The sequence below is a fragment of the Fistularia commersonii genome, chromosome 17, assembly GCF_037954325.1.
Source record: "Fistularia commersonii isolate RoL2024-O1a breed Wild chromosome 17, RoL_Fcom_v1.0, whole genome shotgun sequence".
Taxonomy (NCBI): Eukaryota; Metazoa; Chordata; class Actinopteri; order Syngnathiformes; family Fistulariidae; genus Fistularia; species Fistularia commersonii.
The window spans coordinates 10,594,247-10,612,053 of NC_141300.1; the positions used below are offsets into that span (position 1 = coordinate 10,594,247).

Here is a 17,807-nt window from a genome sequence, read left to right on the forward strand (position 1 = left end):
AAAGAGAGAGAGAGTCCTTCACATCCACTGGAGAAAATGACCCTGATTATAGCAAACCTCACAGAGAAGAGGTTCAGCAGGAGGGCCTGGAAACAAATGGGGATCAAGCTTTCAATCTGAACTGGCCTTTTGTTCTTTTTTTTTTTTTCATGCTTTTTTTTAAGATTATTGATTCATGACTAATGTTCCTATTAATGGACCAATCCAAAGTTTTCATTTGGCTTTATTTAATATATGAATACACAGTATATATATGCCACCTAGTCTGAGGTCTCAGTGTAGTTTCTGTGTTCAATGCCTTTCAAGATACCAACATTTTTAAATGCTAGAACGCCACTGTGGTTGTCGAACCTCTCGTTCTGCAGCCAGAGGGCTCCCGTTCCTTGGTTCTCCCGGTACCTGTGTGGATTCTCCCCAGGTTCTCTGTCTTCCCCCTGCAGCCAGAAACCAGTCGGTGGATGAAAAGAGGATTCTGTGAAAGGATGATATACTGTAGGTTCACATGATGCTCTCGTCTACTGCTGCTGCCATGCTGTAGCTAAGCGTTACAAACAAAGAAAGCACTCAAATTCCAAATTTTATCTCACATTTTTTTTTTTTTATTATTATGCCAGTCTTTCCTGGAACCTTATTTAATGCATTTTGACTCATTTTGTTCCAAAGCATCCTATTTATTTCAGTTTGGGATATAAAAATATTGTAACTTTCAATCATTTCAATGGCATCTGAACTGTATTTTGGGAAAAAAAAAAATCTGCTCCAGAAATATTTTCCCTGGGGTGGTTTTATTTTGTTTTGATTTATGATAAAGTCTGTGCCGTCTCAGTCCTGCCAGGCTGTGATAGTGTCATAGAGAGCCAGTTCACACACACACACACACACACACACACACACACACACACACACACACACACACACTGAGAGACTGAAGAGTGAGAGGGAGGCGATCGTCGCCATGTGAGTCCATTACAGTGATTATTCCTCTCTGTGTGTCACAGTGAGCAGACAGAGGTTACCGACGACGGACCGGTGTGAATGTAAAGCAGCCGAGTGGAACCTCCTCAGCCTCACCTTCTCTCTCCGAGAGCGTTTGTCCATCGCCTGACCTGAATGAGGCATGTGTGAGGGGCTACCGCCGATCGATCCTCCGGGTCTCGCCGCAGTTTGTTCCAGCCTTGGCTTTGGGACCTGCAGCATGTCAGCAGCTTCGGAGGAGAGGCGAGCGGGGGGAGCCAGGGGGAGCCGAGGGAGGGGAGGGTAGATAAATATACCCATAAAAGATGCTTTTGAGTGAAGCCGGGAGGTGGAGAGAGTGGAGGTGGCTCCGATCAAACAGAACCCGGGCTTATTAGAGGCTGCTGGCTGCATTGCAGAGAAATGGGGAGCTCTAGCTGAGGTATCCTGTGAGGAAGGGGGGCAAACGGGTGCTGAAGGAGTCACAGAGAAGAGCTTTTGGAGGAGAAGCTCGGTTGCTCTGCCAGCCGGTCAGGCGGGACGGGGGACAGCGGGACAGAAGAATTCAGGCTTTAACAGATGATACTGCGGCACCGGACCGACCGACCGACCGGAGGGGGGTCAGCAAATGTAAATCAGATCGGAGGACCCTTTTTTGGCCTTCGCCCTTCATCGCGGCTAAAGGTGCAGCACCAGGATGGAGAACGCTAGTGACCGAAACAGCTGCTGCCCCCGGCCTGTAATTTACAGACGCAAGAGTGCAACCTCATCATCTGCTGGCTGAGCACCTCTGATCACATCTGGGCTGGGGGGGCTTCATGCCTTGGGACAGTCCTGGGAGATAGAGGAGGAGGAGGAGGAGGAAGGAGGAGGAGCAGGCAGCAGGGGAGGCTGGCTCACAGAAGTGGTGGAGGACCGTGGTTTTGAGCCGCTTGCAGTATTTCTGGATGTGAGATCTTGTGAATTAAGTGAGCAAGCTGGAATAAAGATGTAGTGTGAGCTGGTGGGAAGGAGGGGGTCCAAACAAGGAGCACGCTGTGCTGAGGAGAGGAGAGGAGAGGAGAGGAAAGGGGGAGGCTGGACGTCCCGTCTGGACGGACGGACCTGGAGGACAGAAACCTGGGGGGAGTGCCGAGGGGGAGACAAAGACGGAGGGTCCACCGGATCAGGAAGGTAAGAATGATCTTTGACACCCGCGTCCTTGATGCAAACATTCCTCCGAAAGCTCGCTCTCTTCACAGATTTATACGTGGGATTTGGGATTAGATCTTAAATGAGAGCAATGCCACGAGCGTGATTTCGGGGGAGGCAAGGGTGAATGGAGTATTGACAATGTGGGCAAACGCATTCAGCGGGGACGAAAGCTGTATGGAAAGTTTTGGAAAAATTAGAGGAAGTGACATGAAAGTTGAGCTAAAAAATGCAGCACAAAGACATGAGTGTGTTTTGAATGTTTGCAATGTGAGGGTAGAGAAAATGTTTTTTTTCTGACTCAGCCTGTGTATGTGCGTGTGTGTGAGAGAGAGAGTGTGTGTGAAATACTCAATTCAACAGGGCTAGAAGTGATGCTGAGGAGACGAATTTGTCTACGTTCCTGGCTTGTGTATTATAACCGTTTGTGTGTCTCTGTGTGTGTCTGTGTGTGTGTGTGGGTTGCCTGCCATGACAGGAGCACCTCAAAGTGTCTGTTGGCGTCTCCAAAGAAAATGGAAATGTGGTTTTCCATGGCATCACGGTCCTCAGCCCGCTGCCTCTTTACACAATGCTCATTGATGCACAGCAGACGTTAGAGAGCGAAGCGGTAAATCCCTCAGTGGAGAAACGGCACAAAATTTCTTTTCAAATGAAAGCATTTCAGCCCCCGCATACAGAAGTTACATGCCCAGTAAATGTAAACGTTGACATAGAAATTATATGGATCTACTGTCACCTACATCAGAGCTTCATGAATTTCTAGGGTGCCTTCAAAATAAAAGTACCAGAGATTTCTGGTTCCCACTGTCACTGACACAGAAAAAAATATAAAATAAAAACAAATACAACATACATTTCACGTACATTTATTTCACGAATGTAATTGTTACTTTTGGATCCAGGACATCGGTCATTTCATGTCCAAAGTCAATCATTTCAAATGAAATAAGTAAAATGAAATGAAACAAAACGAAAATTTAAAATATTGTAAAATTGAAATCCCGACGAAATTATTTAAATTAAATCGGCCGTTTCTACCCGGCCCGATTTCTGAAAATGAAGTGAATTCCCAGAGCTTCATCTAATTTTTTTCCAGAAATATTTTTTAATTTTCTCTAATTTCTCTCATTCAGACTAATGCTTTCAGGCCACCTGAGGGCAGCAGACCAAGCCAAGAACACAAAACTGATTATTTTTTCAAGCCGTTATGTTTTACTTGGTCAGGAAACAGAAGCTTATTCACAAGTCCAGGTCACAGACACTATATGACTCATAAGTCCAACCTTACTCCTGAAGTCACTGTCTGTTAACCCCCACCTCACTCACTTGTAACTAAATGAATTATTTGTCACTTTAGCAGCTAAAACCTTGATTTTTGCATGTGAGTCCCTCGCTGGTTTTGTCTATCTAGTACTTGCAAGTTTTCCCTTTTTTTTAACCTTTAAATCTTTAATAAGTGCTGGGAGTCGAGCCACCGGATCCAGGTGATCGCTTTCAAACATATAAAAAAAATATGAAAACAATACAAAATCAAGTTTTTTTCAGGTTTCAGCCAGCTTGAATGCCTGGTCTTTCTATTCCTGAGACGTCCTGCATGATGTCACAACACTCCATAAATCGGTTAAAAAAACAAACAAACAAACTGGCAAAGCATTTTGCTTGTAAAGGCACAGATATTTCCCATTTCTACAAGGTTTTTTAAGAAATAAAAAGGGCTAAAATGAAAGAAATAGTAGGATTAACACTAACACTATCACACAAACACAACTGTTATACATCACCAGTCACTCTGTACTCTGTGGCTAGTGAAACGATGTGTGCGCACACACACACACACACACACACACACACACCTAACTTGCATCATTTCCTTCCTCATTCAATGAGGTCTCTGAAAGAATTATTTTGAGCGAAGGCAACCAGATCCCCCTTCAGGTGGAAGTGAGAGGGGAGCGCCCTCTATTGTACAGGAGGAGAGTGTGGAAAATAGCCCGTGTGTGTGTGTGTGTGTGTGTGTGTGTGTGTGTGTGTGTGTGTGTGTGTGTGTGTGTGTGTGTGTGTGTGTGTGTGTGTGTGTGTGTGTGTGCTGGAAGACCTTTGACCTCAGCTCGTCCTGGTGATGAGATCCCGTCACGCCCTTCCAGGAAGCTGGAGTGAGACAGTCGTTCATCTTCAGATGGTGGTGGTGTTTATTAGTGACTCCACACCACCATTAAACCTTATAGAGCGAGGAAATTGTTATTTTTACTGCTTGTGGTGCGGCTGAGCATTAGAAAAAATAAAAAAGCCAATCAATAAAGAAGTCCAATTATATGCATTGTATGCAACTTCATTATATTATATGCTAAGGTGTTAGAAAAATCACATATCACATAAACAAAACTAATAAGCTGTTTGTATCTCCTAAACATGGAGCACCTTTGCTTCACTTTAGTATCAGTGTGAAAAGCTTTTAAAGCTATTCCATGCATTTTTTTGCTTTTTATAATCCAATTATTCCCAAGGATTCCTTGATCCTTTTTTTCTTAAAACTATTTGTTTTCTTGGTTATCTCTGTGTAAGTCAAAGCTAATTTCAGGTCATTTTTAGATTTAAAAAAATGCATATCGATGCAATTTATCTGTGATTTACTTTTGATTTTAGTCAATATTTTCCCTTTTTTAATTAATCTAATGCAAGTATTTTTAAATCCCCCTGTGCAGTACCACCCATATCACGGCATATTCCATTTTTTTTGGAGCTGGAGTTGATCTCGGCAAACGTCGAGGCCAAACGCTGCATAAACCCTGGAAAGGTCAACAGAGACAAACAACCACTCATGGTTGAATTCAGTGCCTTGGATAGTTTATTCTCAACATCGGATCTGTGAGTAGGAGGGAGAGCCTGGGGTAAAGACATGCAAGAATCACAAGAATCAGCAGATTCAAACCAGCAACTTCTAATGAACCATAGGAAAGGAGTTTTTTTTCTTAATACTGGAATATAACCTGAAACGTCAAGCCAGATTTGTCGTGGTGTTCTTCATATGGAGCCCGTCTAGAGGCAACTCTCACCATATTTATTTATACTGACCAAACATTCCTCTATGAGCAAACACTTGATGGGGGTGTCAAAAATATTTGTCTTTTAAGAAGAAGGATATTTCTGATCGAGCCATTAATCGCAAATCTTGAAGAGAGTGGCTGATGTGAAAGATACCAGAGGAGCGATTGACACAGAACTAGAGTTTAAAGAGAAAAAAAAGAAAAACATCAAAAAAACATTTGCAGTCAAAGATTATAATTCTGCCACTTATGTTAACACAAGTGTTTTTTCCGGAATGTCTTAAACATATTTAACTTTAGGTGATATTTTTGTTCATTAAATCTGAGGCATTTAGCTCCAATAGCTAACATGCTATCAAAACCAAGACAAGCCTATGCTTAGCTTTCCTGTACGCTAGGTATCTTCTTTACAGTTGTTTGTTTAAAAAGATAAGACGCGCTCATTAATATGCCACTGATAACACCAAAACATGTAAGCTTGCGCAATTAATGTAAGCAAAACATTTAAGTAGGCCGCTAAAACAGAGCTTAAGCTAACTTAAACAAAGTTTTAGCCTGAATCGCTTGCTAGCGCGTCACTTCAGTTAAAATAGCTGTTCAACTACACCAAATGCTAACCAGGAGCTAGCACCAATTTCCTCCATCTGCAATAGCTTATGTAATATGCTTCCTTAATAATATATTTTCCAGATAACTCCACAAAATTAAAATAGGAAATCAAGGGGATAATAGCACCTGCTCCAGCTCCTCTGCAGAGATATTAATATGCACTGTATACGTACAGAAATAAATGCGCTTGTTCGTAAAATACAACGATGACTGTTGCATGCCGGTAGCTTCGGGCTGCAAACAACGTCCGAAAGGGAAAATGTACCACCATGATGCAGAATGTCAATCTGCAAACATCCCTACATATAAAAAATATCCAACGTCTTGTTTCAAGTAGAGTCAGAGTGATTTAGTGCCTGCATGTAAATCTGTGCATTTCCCAGTAAGTCTGTCCCACAGAGCTGAATGTATCGGTATAAATATCAGTCTGTTTCTCCTGCATGGGCCCAGTCAGTTGGCTTGGACGGCTGGCAGGGTGGAGACAGGGGAGGTAAATTCATGAATGAATGGACAGAATTGTTCACCCTGTTTCCAAAGCGCTCGAGCAGCAGTCAGACCCTGGTAGACCTTTAATTAGAGCTATTAACACACAGACAGAGATAGAGGGAGTGCCTTAAGGGATTGACGGTTATTTGGAGGTGCTATTGTCAAAAAGTATATTTACGTTACTGACAAAGAAATACGATGCTGCACATCACAGTGTCATAGCAGGGTACGTGTGTTGTTGTAAAACCGTGGTTGTCATGCCATGGCAAAATTTGTTTGTTTGTTTGTTTAGAAGTTTATTAGGACAGTGTACAAATACATTAAGCACAGAGGCAGAGATGTTTGTACCAGATTATAGCTCATAGCTAATTTCCATCTGTAGTCCTGGACAATACAAATATAAAACTGTATGAAATAGACAATATATATAAAATATACAGATAGGCAATAAAATAACTATACAGTATATAAACAGGCAATAAAATATGTATTTTGCAAGTTGCAAGTGCTATTGTTATGATATTGTTGTGATATTTGACCTGTCTAACAGTAGTACTCAAGGCGTCAGAACAAGCCAATGTAGAAAAATATTTATTCAGTTTTACTTCAACATTAACTGTCTTGCAAGGTGGCAATCACAAATAATGGTTGTAATATTATTCCATCAATTGATCCGTCTAAAACAGAGAAGGAATATAATGGATGTATTGCAATGCTTGTTGCACAAATGTAATTTAAAGCATGCACAAAGAGTGCACAATAATAAATATCATATGGTTTAATTCGTGTATCATTATCAGTGTAGCTGTTTGGCAAATTATTGTTTAAATACTGAAAAAACAACAGGTACTAGAACACACCCTGTGAAAGTGCTGTGGACTGGACTAATGTCTGTTCAAGTCAACTCACTCTTCTTTAGTGTCGTCATCTAATGTAATGATATCAAGCTTTGCGTTGGGCTGCCATATACATTTTGCGGTGATTTTAATAAAAATGACCTTGTGATTTGCAGTATCAAAATATATTTTTAAAATCAATGTATATGACGCTGACTGTGCTGACGGAGGCAACGGTACAAGCAACAGTGCCAGCAATTAAAGTGCATGTTTGCACTATTAATGCAAGTCAAGTTGTTGTAACAATAATTCAACACATAAAAACAGTGACATCATTTTTTTAAATTTTGCTATTAATGCTATTAGTAGCAATATATCCAACCCCATAATTAGATTTAATTGTAGCAGTCATTGTAGAGCTACTACTTTAGGGTTAGCTAACAATTGTAGCAAAAGTATATATATATATATATATATATATATATAAATATAGAGAGAGGTATTGACTGCGGTATTGAGGTATTGACTTTGGTTTATTAGTACAAGACTGTCTCAGAAAATTAGAATATTGTGATAAAGTTCTGTATCTTCTGTAATGCAATTACAAAAACAAAAATGTCATACATTCTGGATTTATTACAAATCAACTGTAATATTGCAAGCCTTTTGTTATTTTATTTTGTTATTTGCTGATTAAGGCTTATATCTTAAGAAAACTCAAAAATCCTATCACAAAATATTAGAATTAAAAACAAAGAATTTTTGTTTTTTTAATTTCTTTTTAATTTTCTGAGACAGTCCTGCAAATGCAACACATTAAAAATGACCTAAATTCCACCTACGTGAGAGAAATGAACGCATGTGCATGTTATCGACCGGGAACTCATCTCTGTTCCCGACATCCCTGCTCTCCTCGTACCATCTTACTCAAACCCATGTCTGGTTCCGTCTTCAGATGCCCTCTCGCTTCAGGAATGCGCTGAACATCGCGGTCACCACCCTTTTTGCTGCGGTGGTCCTCTTCACCATTCTGCTGGCCTATGTCACAGGTTGTAGTCATCTATTCTTCATCGTACCATCAACGACGGAATAACTCGAATAACGTTTCACTGATGTCGGCCTCCCTTTGGTTCCAGGTTACCAGTTCATCCACACGGAGCAGCACCACCTCTCCTTCGGCCTCTATGGTGCCTTCCTCTCCCTCCACCTTTTCCTCCAGAGCCTTTTTGCCTTTCTGGAGCATCGAAGGATGAGGAGCCCGGTCCGGCCCCAGCACCTCCGCCGCTCCGTGGCCCTTTGCATCGCTGCCTACCAGGAGGACCCGGACTACCTTAGGAAGTGCCTGCGCAGTATCCGGCGAATCTCCTTCCCCGGTCTGAAAGTGGTGCTGGTGGTGGACGGCAACAGGCCCGAGGACCGCTACATGATGGATATTTTCCAGGAGGTCATCGGTGGGGCCGACCAGGCCGGTAGCATGGTCTGGAAGGGAAACTACCACAGCGACGGCAGCGGAGGACAGGGCGTCGGAGGAGGGAGGAGTACGGTTCATATGGAGGAGGCGGCGCGGGTGACTCGGCTGGTCAGATGTTGCCGCTACTCTTGCATCATGCAAGAGTGGGGAGGGAAGAGGGAGGTGATGTACACTGCTTTTAAAGCACTGGGGGACAGTGTGGATTATGTGCAGGTAAGAACAGCATAAGGAATTGCACCGTGCAAAGTAAAATGGACAATTTTAGCTGAAATCATACTTTTTTTTTTTCCCTGAACCCGATTTAACCCTCGTGCGATCTTAACATTGTGTTTACTCCCCTTGTCCTACGAGTCAAAAATGACCCATAAGACAATCTTTGTACCCTAGTGGTGTACAGCCCACATGGAAACATAAAAAAAAAAAGGTGTCACTTTTTCGAATTATGGGTTCTCTTTAGGAAAAGTCATAAAATTTCAAGTTGGAAAAAGATAGGTTAAGGTGTTTTTTTCTACAGCTAAACATGGTAGTGGGTCACTTTTGACCCGCAAGACAACACAAGGGTTAAGGTTTCCCTGCAATAATATTAAGATGAGGTGCATGAGTGAATTTATGCATGATCATAGAATGAACCAGCCAACCCTATTTTTTAAAAATACTGTTTTGGGGACTCTTTTATTTGCTTTTTCTTTTTCTGTATTGCATTTTAATTAAAAGTGCACACATCAAAATGGATGTTAAAGGAGCACAAAAAAAGAACGAAAAGAGATTTTCTGCTGCAATCGTGTACTATTGTTAAATTTATTCTGCGTCCATCAACTTGATCTATAAAATAGACGGAATCGATAATATAGGGCGTACAGGAAAAAAAATTACTTTAACTCTCGAAGAATAACTACTTTCAAACTGTGTCATCGGGGTGAGCTGATTTTACGAGGCACTCATTTCATTTATGAGAGTGTTGCTGGAAGTTACTTAAAAAGCTTTAGATCCTTCCCAAGGCTCACAAGTCGGTTGTAAATTAAAGCTTCTACGTTCCTAATCTGACCGGCTCGTCCTTAACTGCCGGCAGCTGGAGAACCTCTTCTGGGTCAAGATTAAGTTCCCAGTCGACCCGGTGATGAGCCGCATATGCGGCGCATTATTAACTCCAGATGCATACATGACCACAACTATATACCTTTGTTTATTACCTTTTCTTTTCAGGTTTGTGACTCAGACACAGTTCTAGACCCAGCATGTACCTTAGAAATGTTGAAGATCCTTGAGGAAGACCCAATGGTTGGAGGTGTTGGTGGAGATGTGCAGGTAAACGCTCACACACGTAGATACTGCATGTATTGTATGTTGGTATGCATTAGCGCGATGTTTGCTTTGGAAGTCGAGCAGCCAGCTCTCGTGCTGCCAAAACCAACGGCTGAAAGTATTTCCATCTTTTCTTAGTAATTTTCACCCCCCCTTCACCGTGCTTTCCTGTCCTCCAGATTCTCAACAAATACGACTCGTGGATCTCCTTCCTCAGCAGCGTGCGCTACTGGATGGCGTTCAACGTCGAACGCGCCTGCCAGTCCTACTTCGGATGCGTCCAGTGCATCAGCGGCCCTTTAGGGATGTACAGGAACTCTTTGCTTCAGCGTTTCCTAGAACCCTGGTACCACCAGACATTCCTGGGATCCAAGTGCAGCTTCGGTGATGATCGCCATCTAACCAACCGGGTGCTCAGCTTTGGCTACAAGACCAAATTCACGGCGCGATCAAAATGCCAGACTGAGACGCCGACCCAATACTTACGTTGGCTGAACCAACAGACTCGATGGAGCAAGTCTTACTTCCGCGAGTGGCTCTACAACGCCCTCTGGTTCCACAAGCACAGCCTCTGGATGACCTACGAATCCGTCGTCACCGGCTTCTTTCCCTTCTTCCTGGTAGCCACGGTCATTCATCTCTTCTACCGTGGAAGGCTATGGAACATCCTCCTCTTCTTGCTGACAGTCCAGCTGGTCGGGATGGTAAAGGCCACCTACGCCTGTTTCCTGCGCGGCAGCCTGGTCATGATTTTCATGTCCCTCTATTCTCTGCTCTACATGTCCAGCCTGCTCCCCGCCAAAATATTTGCCTTGCTCACCATCAACAAGGCCGGGTGGGGCACATCAGGCCGCAGGAAGATCGTGATCAACTTGATCGGGGCGGTGCCGGTCACGATCTGGACGATGATACTCCTCGGCGGCGTCGCGTACACGATTTATTGCGAAACACAGGAGCCGTTCAGTGAGACAGAAAAGGCTTTACTGATAGCGGGAACGATACTGTACGCCTGCTACTGGCTCATTCTGCTGGTACTCTACCTGGCGATTGTTGCCAAACGTTGCAACAAGAGGGAGGAGAATTATCACCTGCCCTATGCTGAGGCATAATCCTCGCGCTGGAAGGGAGGGCTGGTGGGGCACTCGTGCCGTGGGAAGCAGCGGTTTGACTCTAGCAGGGTCTCCAGTGACTGTGTGAACTGCTAGAGGGATGAAAGATGAACCAGGACAGTCACATCCCTATCAGTGGTGCTTTAAAAGGTGCGAATCTGAAATCTACGCTGCAGGAGTGTGATCGTGTTGGAAGAGGACTTTGGGGGGGAGGAGATGAGTGGATCTTCTACTGAAACCATGCTCAATGGTGCTTCATAGAGAAAAACCAAACAAAATTGACCCAGGTTATCACGTATTCATGCACTTGTGCAAGCGCATGGACACTACCGCAAGCGGTAGTGATAGCTGAGAAGAACATCGTGAACGGTTTCAGGCTCGGCGTGCCGTAACGAAAAGAGCGCAAGCGGCGTTGAAATGTCTATCAAGAAAAACATGCAGGTTTTGATGGCCAGTTTTTACGTCGTTCTCCTTCTTCTTCTCGATATATACGAGGTGGGAAAAATCGTGACGCCGGGCATCGGAAATCGAAGGAGTCAGCAGACGTGTCGGAACGAGTTGAAACATTTCAGCTTGAATGTAACGCTTCGGCGTCTGATTCGGTCGCTCGACGACGCGTTCTGTCTCAAGTATAAACACAGGTTAGGTTTTTTTTTTTTGTTTTTTTTTCCCAAGTCGATCATCGAGCAGCTGTCACATGTCACACTGTAATATTTCCTGGTGCAAAGCGAAACATTTTCATCAGCAGCAATGATAAAAAAAAAAAAAAGGAGGATTCCCGAAATTCTTTTTACTCCGAAGGTCCATCGAGTCGTTATTCTTTCAAACTGTGACTCCAAAACCCTGATCTTTTCGTCCAAACGATTTGTGCCAAAGAAGCAGATTCATGTGGAGTGTTCAGGGGTTAATAATGTTCTCAAAGATGGTACAAAAGTTATTTTACACGGACGCTGACAAGCACCCAACCCGTTCATCCTTTCATACGTGCTGACAGATCCGACATATCCCCTTGAGGTGCTCCCAAAGGATCCTGTTATTGAAACAAAACATGCAAATTCATTTATCCAAAAGTGAGTGTTTCTTCCAAGTTTAACGTCATTCCCTTCATCCATTGACGTTTATAAACCCCTAAAATAAAACGCTTCCTGCTGCAGCTGCCTTGAGGTATTAAAAACAGACATTGTTACTGTGAATAGAGGTGCTATATCTAGTTGGTGTGACTACCTGGGCGATATCTTCTTTGCCAGCAGGAAGGTACAATTCCACATCCTTTCCTAGAGTCCTTCCTCTTCCATCCATCTTCATGGCAATGTATCCCAACCCGATGCCTTTCTCAGAGATGGTAGACCCGCCGACCGGCAGCTTCATGTTACGTGTTTGGGCTCCCGGAAGAAGCCCCAGTCTTCCCTCTCACTGATCAGCTACCTGCACCTGCAAATTCTGTATATGGAATTTGTCTAAAGATACCAGCCTCTTGCCTTTGCCAAACCAGGATCACAGAGTCAGGCCAGCCTCTCCACCCTGTTACGGTGGAAATTCTCAGAGGAGACTTTCTAGCGTTGCTAAAAGCTAAAGCCGATGAAAGGTTTTAGTAGTTTGAGTTGTCCGATTTGCAGTTTTCCAAACCCCCTTTTTTAGGCAGCAACTCCTTCGGTAGCCGCCGTAGGTGAGGGGTATTCTTGTTGCACTTTTTTTTTTTTTTTTGCATTTGGTGCAGGAAGAAATCACAGGCAATAAACTTTCACGAAAGCAGGTTTGCCGCAAAAAAGGTCCACACTCGTATTCCATCACAAGGAAAGCTCATAAAGACTTTTGCCGACGATGTAGACGATACGAGTCCTCGTGAGGAGAAGCTGAAAGTTGTTACCCGATCCAAGCGATGGCCAAATGAAATAAACAAATGCAGAAAATGCGGTGCAACGGGTCAGGAAGGTGACAGGTCCGGTTACCCTTTGGCTCTGAAACGAGCCTTTGAACAGTTTATTCATGAACAGCACAATCATGAGCTACAGCTTCATTTTTATAAAGCAGCTACAAATCATCAAGACAGACAATCTGTTCGGACATGTGACATGCTGTTGTATCATAGGCGCTGTTGAACAGTGTTGAATCACTCAATGATTTTTGTCCATTCTGGTCATTTTCTCGGTTTTTAGGTAAGGCTCAGCTGTAATTTCAATTAAGTGATTCAGATAAGTCACATGTGGTGGCTTTTTGAAATTGTAAAAGTGCCAAACAATCAGTAAAGTTTTACTGCAGGACACGAGTCATTCTACTTTGGTTATCTATATCTTTTTTTCCACACAATGTCACAATGTTTTTCACACCCGGATGCAAGAGAGTTCTTGTACTTATCTCTTTCACACTGCCTTTGTTTTTGTTTTTTTTTGTTTTTTTTACATTTCATCAATGCACAGATTATTCAGTTTAAGACTCGACGGTCAACCAGCAATGTAAGTGGTCTGATATTTGGTGATAGAATTCCATCACTGGGAATCGAGGAACACTGGAATTTTCCTGTCATTAAAATGCTGACTGCTTGTGACACAATCCTGCCATTCATACTAGAATCATCGTGATTCCACGTTTTAACGACCGCAGACATTTTTTATTCATGCCGTTGTCAATCTTCCATTTTTATCTCTCGCTCACATTGCCGACACTTTCACTCCAACTCGGACGGAAGTGGATCTTGGCATCGGTTGGCCTTTTTTTAATGACTTCTATCTGTATGCAGCTAAGTTGTATGATGATGCCTGCAAAGAGGGTAGACACGGAGTGGACGGCGCAGGGACCTTTACATTATCTCAGAAATGGAAAGTGATGTTGATCTATTGTTTTTATGTCCGCTGCTTCTATTTGCTCACTCGATACATGCCAGCGACATTCTGCAGCAAAGCGCTGATCCTTTCCATCGTGTGTTCTCATGCTTTTTGCCATGTTATGTCATAATCATTCACCAAAGACAGCACCTTTAGACTATTTTTGATAATGTAATGTTTGGAAGTAATCGGAATGCATGAAGTCTTTGGGAACAAAATCACCAACAGAAATTAGAACCAGAGATGCTGCAAGGTTGGGCAACCAATAGCTTAAAATTAGCAAAGAAAATAATAAAAATAAGCTATATTTTCCGATCTTTACTGTGCTTTGGGGGCCCCGGGGGTCTGAACGGGGGCGTTACAACTGCTGAATGAATCGACCTCTTCAGACATGTGGCGCTAAAAGGCACCATTTTACCTCTTGGGTTTACACAACATGGGAACCGCCTTCAAACACACCAACACACACAAGCACACAATCACACGCTGTAAATACTCCATAAGTCAACATATCAAATGCCAGAAGTCTGTCTGACTTATTTTCAGTGTTTACACTCGCCCTGCTGATCGCTCAGCTGATCAAGTGCTCAGTCATGCTGATATTCATCAGGCTAATTTCTAAATATATTGCTGCCTGTTTTCATCGATCATTTTGTACCAATAAGACTGGGATTAAAAAAAAATTCAACAAGGGTTATACTGTAAAAGACTTTTTTTATATATAGTTCTAATTTGCAAATCCTTAATTTTTTTTACCCTGGCAAAGGATTTCTTTTTTAATAATGTGAAAAGGGCTGTCTTAATAAATAAGTGTATTCTAAAATCACGCAAACCATCATCTTAAAATAAGGGGGATTACATGACAAATCAGGGAGAAGATACCTTAAAAATAAATATATCTTACAGTTAATCAGAAATCAGCATCTACAAGGAATAAAATGAGGGAGGATAAGCAGAAAGACATTTCTTGTCTTCAAACAATTTCTGTGTTACTGTTTTTATTCAGAAGCTTGTTTCTCCATTTATTCAGTTTCTTTCGCCTTCTGTTCACATGTTCCCTCTTTGTCGACAGAATAAGCTGGATATTTTTCAGATCTTCTCCGGCTCCCTGCTGCAGCAGTGATGTAGCTCACTTGGTTTAAGAAGAGTGTTTCCGATTGAAATGGCGCAGAAAGTAATGTTTTTTGTAAAAGGTGTTTTTTTTATTTTAGTTTTTTCTGGATACAACAGAAAGAAATGGTCCTTTTGCTTTACCGTCTCAAGCGCTAAACCGTTTATTTTTCTAAAAAACACAAACTACATAGGTTTATATTAGTTAAGGTTTAAAACATCTCAGGAGACGTTTTTAACTACCCATATAATTCTATTAATAGGAACAGCCTTGTCACTGGACCGTAATCCAGAATTCCATCACAATCTGAAACTCAACAGCAGCTTTTCTTTGACCGGCCATTTTTAGGGTTGTCTCGCGTTCTTTTTTTTTTTTTTTTTTTTTTTTTGCATTTCCCATCACTATATAACGATCTGCAGAAGATGAGAACCCGCGATTATGCAGTAAAAACTATATAAACAGGACGTACTGTGGAACATGAAAAGTCAGCTGATCAAGTACTTATTTGACATAATAAATTATTTTAATTTAATTTTCCCCTTATTGATTCAACAATAACAATAAAAAAAATGCTGTTTTAGTGCTGTAGGATGAAAGGCTCCCTCATTTTTTGATTTTTACTTATTTTATTAGAAAAAGGATATCAATGATTTTTTTAAAGTTTTATACAAAACACATAGTTAATCAGTTACATAATAAAATAAAGGATATTTCACTGAAAGCAAAATTGCCATGACACAATGACACTAGTGCATTCTTGGAAACATGAAAAGCTCTGAACTGAACCAGATGTGGTCTGACCCGATAGGAGATTCATGGTTTTTGCACAAGATTGTATTGAGTAAGGCAACAACAAATCAAACTGCTCTCCGTCACAAGTCCAGCAGGGTTTCAGACGGATTGTTCTTTACTCTATCATGACCTCTGACCTGGTCCAGCTGCTCTACACTTTCTTGGGCACATGAGTGATGATGGGTTTGGGTCGCGTCTTAAATATAAGCTTCCTTTTTATCAGGGCAGAGACGGAGTACGAAGTGGATCCCGCCGCTTCCGTTTCCATGGGAACTGACGTGGCATCTTCAGTGTCTTGTGAGTTGGTGGAATGTTTGGTGAGAACGGCGAAGGGTTTCTCCAGTTTGACTTGCTTCCCGTACAGAATGTGATGTCCAATGATGAGGACAGGGACCCCCTAGTGGAGAGAAGAGGAAAGACAGATGAGTCAATGACACTTCAGATTCTTTTCTAAATAAGGTTCTTTTGAAAAACATTTAAAAGAAAGGAGACAAGAGACACAAGACATTTTCAGCATCGGACCAGCTGGTTAGACAAGTATCAATACATTCCCTCTCTTTCTTGCAGTTTAAAGATAATTCCTTCTAGAATGTCAATATAGAGTGCATTTTCCAAACATTCCCTGCCAATGTGAGGCTTTTTCGCAGCACTAATTTTCTATTCTGTTTTCCTTATTTACAGGTCATATCAAAATTATTTCTGATCATTTCTTCCAAAGTTGCCGCAATTTTTAATCTGATTTTCAGCAATTTTGAACGACAATTCTGGTCATTCTTTTATATTGAATATTTTCCTCAAATTCTTTGATGTATTTATACATATAGTAATTCCTTATTATGCTATTTATCACTGAATTATTCATGTTGTTTCATATGAAATTTTTAACCAATTTTTGTGTATTTTTTATATTTGACAAGAGCTAGGTATTTGAGAAGGATTTTGAGATTTTATTTCTTATTTCAATGTACATTTTCCAAAGATTAATTTCTTATTTTTGATACTCATTGTCAAAAATTGTAAAATTGTCATTATTACCTCTTTGGTGTAAAGAAGGTCTCCCATCACATTTCCTGCCAGACCAGAGTTGTGTCTGGACACCATCTCTCCCTGCAGCTCCACCAGCAGCCACTCTGGAGGACAGCTGCCATCCACACTTCCTCTGCATGAAACAGGGCCATCGACCTTTATTAAATGCTGTGTTTTTTGGAATCAATATTAATATTGGCCGTGGGGAGAGCCGATATTGGTAGAGTGGTTGATTTTATACTGATCAATAAGATACATCGACGTTATAAACAGCACAGACTTCCATTATGCCAAATGTCCAATTGATATAAAAACGTCAACAGACTTGATATCATTTCAACTTGAGCCTAAAGAATATTGGCTATATCTGCATGTCAATTCAACCAAATTTCAATGAAGATACACAAAAATATCGATTATCATCAGAAACTAATGTTTCATTAGTTAACTGCACAACGTAACAACAACCAAACATCAACATCGCCTGAATCTGAATAACAAATATCAAGATCTAAAGAATGCCGGTGTGCAGTTGGGAGTTATTATCTACAATACTGATGTGTTCTGTTTTGTACCTGCCAACATAAAAACTAATACCAAATACTTAAAACTGAGGTTAATATTTGCGAATTAAATTATTGCTCGACAGATATTCAAAATTTATCACAAATATAAAAAAAATTCCAATCTCTAAACGCGATTCTCTATTATACATATTTACAAATTATATTTTTTATATGTAAAAACATTCTAAATAAAATGTCGAACTGTCATTGACCGACAAGTCGGTGTTCTTACCGTATGACTATTTGAACCATTTTCCTCCCGGGAAGCGGGACGTAGTTCCACCGACGTGTACAAAACGGAAAATAGTGAAAACGTTTATTAAATTATTTTTTAAGCTAAATTGACAGTTTTGCAGCAGAAAAAAAGTTGCCGTTCCTATTTCATTTCCCGCCAGCTGGATGTATCACGGTTTGATGACGTACTTCCGTTTCACCCTGGCTGGGACGTTTCAATCACTTCCGGTTCAAAGGCTCCCAACGTGGCT

General features: G+C 41.5%; 2 protein-coding genes across 3 annotated transcripts; one reads left to right on the top strand and one right to left on the bottom strand.

Annotated features, from left to right (window-relative positions):
• Positions 1-1,949: 1,949 nt before the first annotated feature.
• On the top strand, positions 1,950-13,266 carry has3 (hyaluronan synthase 3). Of its 2 annotated transcripts, XM_086163717.1 has the most exons (6): positions 2,110-2,127; positions 4,851-5,013; positions 8,079-8,172; positions 8,260-8,807; positions 9,798-9,899; positions 10,076-13,266. In XM_086163717.1, exons 3-6 carry the CDS (start codon positions 8,079-8,081, stop codon positions 11,003-11,005), a joined length of 1,674 nt encoding a protein of 557 aa, XP_086019843.1. In that variant the 5' UTR covers positions 2,110-2,127; positions 4,851-5,013; the 3' UTR covers positions 11,006-13,266. The 2 variants fall into 2 exon arrangements, with proteins under 2 accessions (XP_086019842.1, XP_086019843.1); XM_086163716.1 differs by lacking the exon at positions 4,851-5,013 and having other exon boundaries at positions 1,950-2,127.
• A 1,771-nt stretch (positions 13,267-15,037) lies between these two features.
• On the bottom strand, positions 15,038-17,706 carry chtf8 (CTF8, chromosome transmission fidelity factor 8 homolog (S. cerevisiae)). Its single transcript, XM_086163576.1, has 3 exons — positions 17,555-17,706; positions 16,766-16,889; positions 15,038-16,127 (listed from the first exon to the last, which is right to left on the bottom strand). Exons 1-3 carry the CDS (start codon positions 17,572-17,574, stop codon positions 15,882-15,884), a joined length of 390 nt encoding a protein of 129 aa, XP_086019702.1. The 5' UTR covers positions 17,575-17,706; the 3' UTR covers positions 15,038-15,881.
• Between the last annotated feature and the right edge of the window lie 101 nt (positions 17,707-17,807).